Source organism: Limulus polyphemus, unplaced genomic scaffold, assembly GCF_000517525.1.
Source record: "Limulus polyphemus unplaced genomic scaffold, Limulus_polyphemus-2.1.2 Scaffold353, whole genome shotgun sequence".
NCBI classification, from domain to species: Eukaryota; Metazoa; Arthropoda; class Merostomata; order Xiphosura; family Limulidae; genus Limulus; species Limulus polyphemus.
Window position 1 is genome coordinate 257,376 of NW_013665963.1, and position 2,102 is coordinate 259,477.

The 2,102-nt window shown below is 34.7% G+C and overlaps 1 protein-coding gene across 1 annotated transcript in view; it reads left to right on the forward strand.

Moving 5' to 3' along the window:
- Window positions 1-1,366: 1,366 nt before the first annotated feature.
- Window positions 1,367-2,102, forward strand: part of LOC106457627 (2-aminoethylphosphonate--pyruvate transaminase-like) — a 30,077-nt gene continuing 29,341 nt past the window's right edge. Inside the window, exons 1-2 of the mRNA XM_022383629.1 lie at window positions 1,367-1,465; window positions 1,809-1,993. Coding sequence (XP_022239337.1) covers window positions 1,930-1,993 — 64 coding nt within the window. The 5' untranslated portion in view covers window positions 1,367-1,465; window positions 1,809-1,929. The remainder of the gene's footprint in view (window positions 1,466-1,808; window positions 1,994-2,102) is intronic.

Consider the following 2,102-nt stretch of genomic DNA (forward strand, 5'->3'; position numbering starts at 1 on the left):
GAGAAAGGAAATGGTGAAGCTCTTGATGAAGATACTACCACTGATGTGACTGTTACCGACGATAGGACATTTCCTGATGAAGCAGATGAACCCCACGTGAAGCAGAAGCCAACAAGACGGAGATCAGTACGGAAAAAGATACGTCCCGTAAAATTAAGAGACTTTATTGAATTGTAATTCTGTACATTTAATTAAGTTATTGTTAATTGTTATTGGTTTATTGTATGTGGTTATTGTTCGGGACGAACAATATTAAGGAGGGGGCAGTGTTGCGTCAGCGAGGTCACATGACTAGTGTCACGCCACGTTTCTAGAACTATCCTGTACCTTGGCGAATGCTCTAGCATTTACTAGATATAGGGTAGTCTGGTATATAAAAGAGGGTGACAACGTGACGGGACAATAATGTGTGTGTAGGTAGTGAGTAATTAAACTGTTGTCAGAAGTATTGTTGAAGTTAACGTTTGTTACAGAGCGACTGTTGAAAATCAGTGTATCGGTAAAGTTATATTCAGAAAGAATAAACCAGTTTTATTAAGTAAGGACTTGTGTCGCTAAAGTTTCGTCGGAACGAATTTACGGGAAATCAATGAACAAACAGAGACGTAACAATATTTTCTGCACAATTACAGTCACAGAAGGGGAGAAATTTTTTAGTAAGCTGAAACTTATAAAAATTATCCGCGCTCCACCTTTGCCCATGACTAACTGATGGATCTGGGAATCCTTTCAATTGAAAACCAGTTAGCCCGTACTTTGTGTTTCAGCAGAATCAATGATCGCTTTGCCAGACAGAAGGCAAAGAAAGTACACTTCTAACAATGAAAATCATACAGTAAATAATTTTGTGGCCTAATTATGATAAACCCACTTATGTATTAAAATCGAGAAAAAAACAATAAACTTGATTTGTATTCAACCAATTCTATCTTATTTTGCTATTAAACAATTGAAATGTTTAAGCGTAATTAATTATTGCTTTCATATATTCACCGTATTAACCAATTTTCCTCTGAGTAGTTTGTCGAGATGTCAGAAATAGTGACTAGGACATTTATTCAATTTGCTTGTTTTGTATACAACGAATCAAAACTTACATAATAAAATATTGATGAAACATACCTTGTGTAATAAAATAAGCCTAAAGCTTCGTAACTACTCATAAATTGTTGTATTTAATTAAGGTAAACTAGCGACTAACAAATCCACACTAACACTGCTGTTACAAATCCTCTAAAAAATATGATATCCAATTGTAAAATCTATAACTAAAATACAGTAGGTTAGTAGGAGACATATGCCATGATAAATCTATCAAGTGCATGCTTTCAAACCAAGATTGGATAAATTAGCTTTTTGACAGTCAGTTTGTACTTTGTACACGGGTATGTGGGTCCCGGTTGGGGGGGGGGGGTCTGCATATAACAATCCTTCCCCTGAACTCGTGACAAACTGACAGTTCAAGGTTGGTTTGCTGAGGTCGAAATTTAACGCACTGAAATATATATATATCGTATATATGAATATTTGGAGTTCTAGGAATGAGAATACTTATAATCTCAACAAAAGTCACGTGCATGTCATAAGTTATAGCCAATAGGTAAAACTGTACTCCAATTTCCAAGGTTACCTAACGCCTTGACGAAATGTGAAAGTAGATTACTTATAAGTTGTTGTAGATCTAGAAATACGAAATACTAAGAAGTACGATAAGAGTTTTATCATCCTGATATGTCATTTTCTCATTGCCAATCTTTAAATAAGTGTATGACAGTAGTTTTAAAGAAGTATATACATTCCATTTCTAGATTACAGACACATTTTGTAAGACTGTCTCTAAAACCAAAAAGCCAAAGTACTTTTAAACGTACACCATCTACTACTGCTAGCCACAACGTTGAGAGCTTAAAAAGACGAGTTTCGCCAAGGATGTCCTCTCCATTCTCTTTGGGCCATTCACGAGATTACACCATAGAAACTCGGGAACTTCTTGGTAATGTGGTAGAAGTGTAATATTTGAATCAGTGACTTTATAATAGTTTATTTTTTTTAATAATAGTAACATAAATCTATTACTTAAGTTAAAAAAATGACAGGAAAAT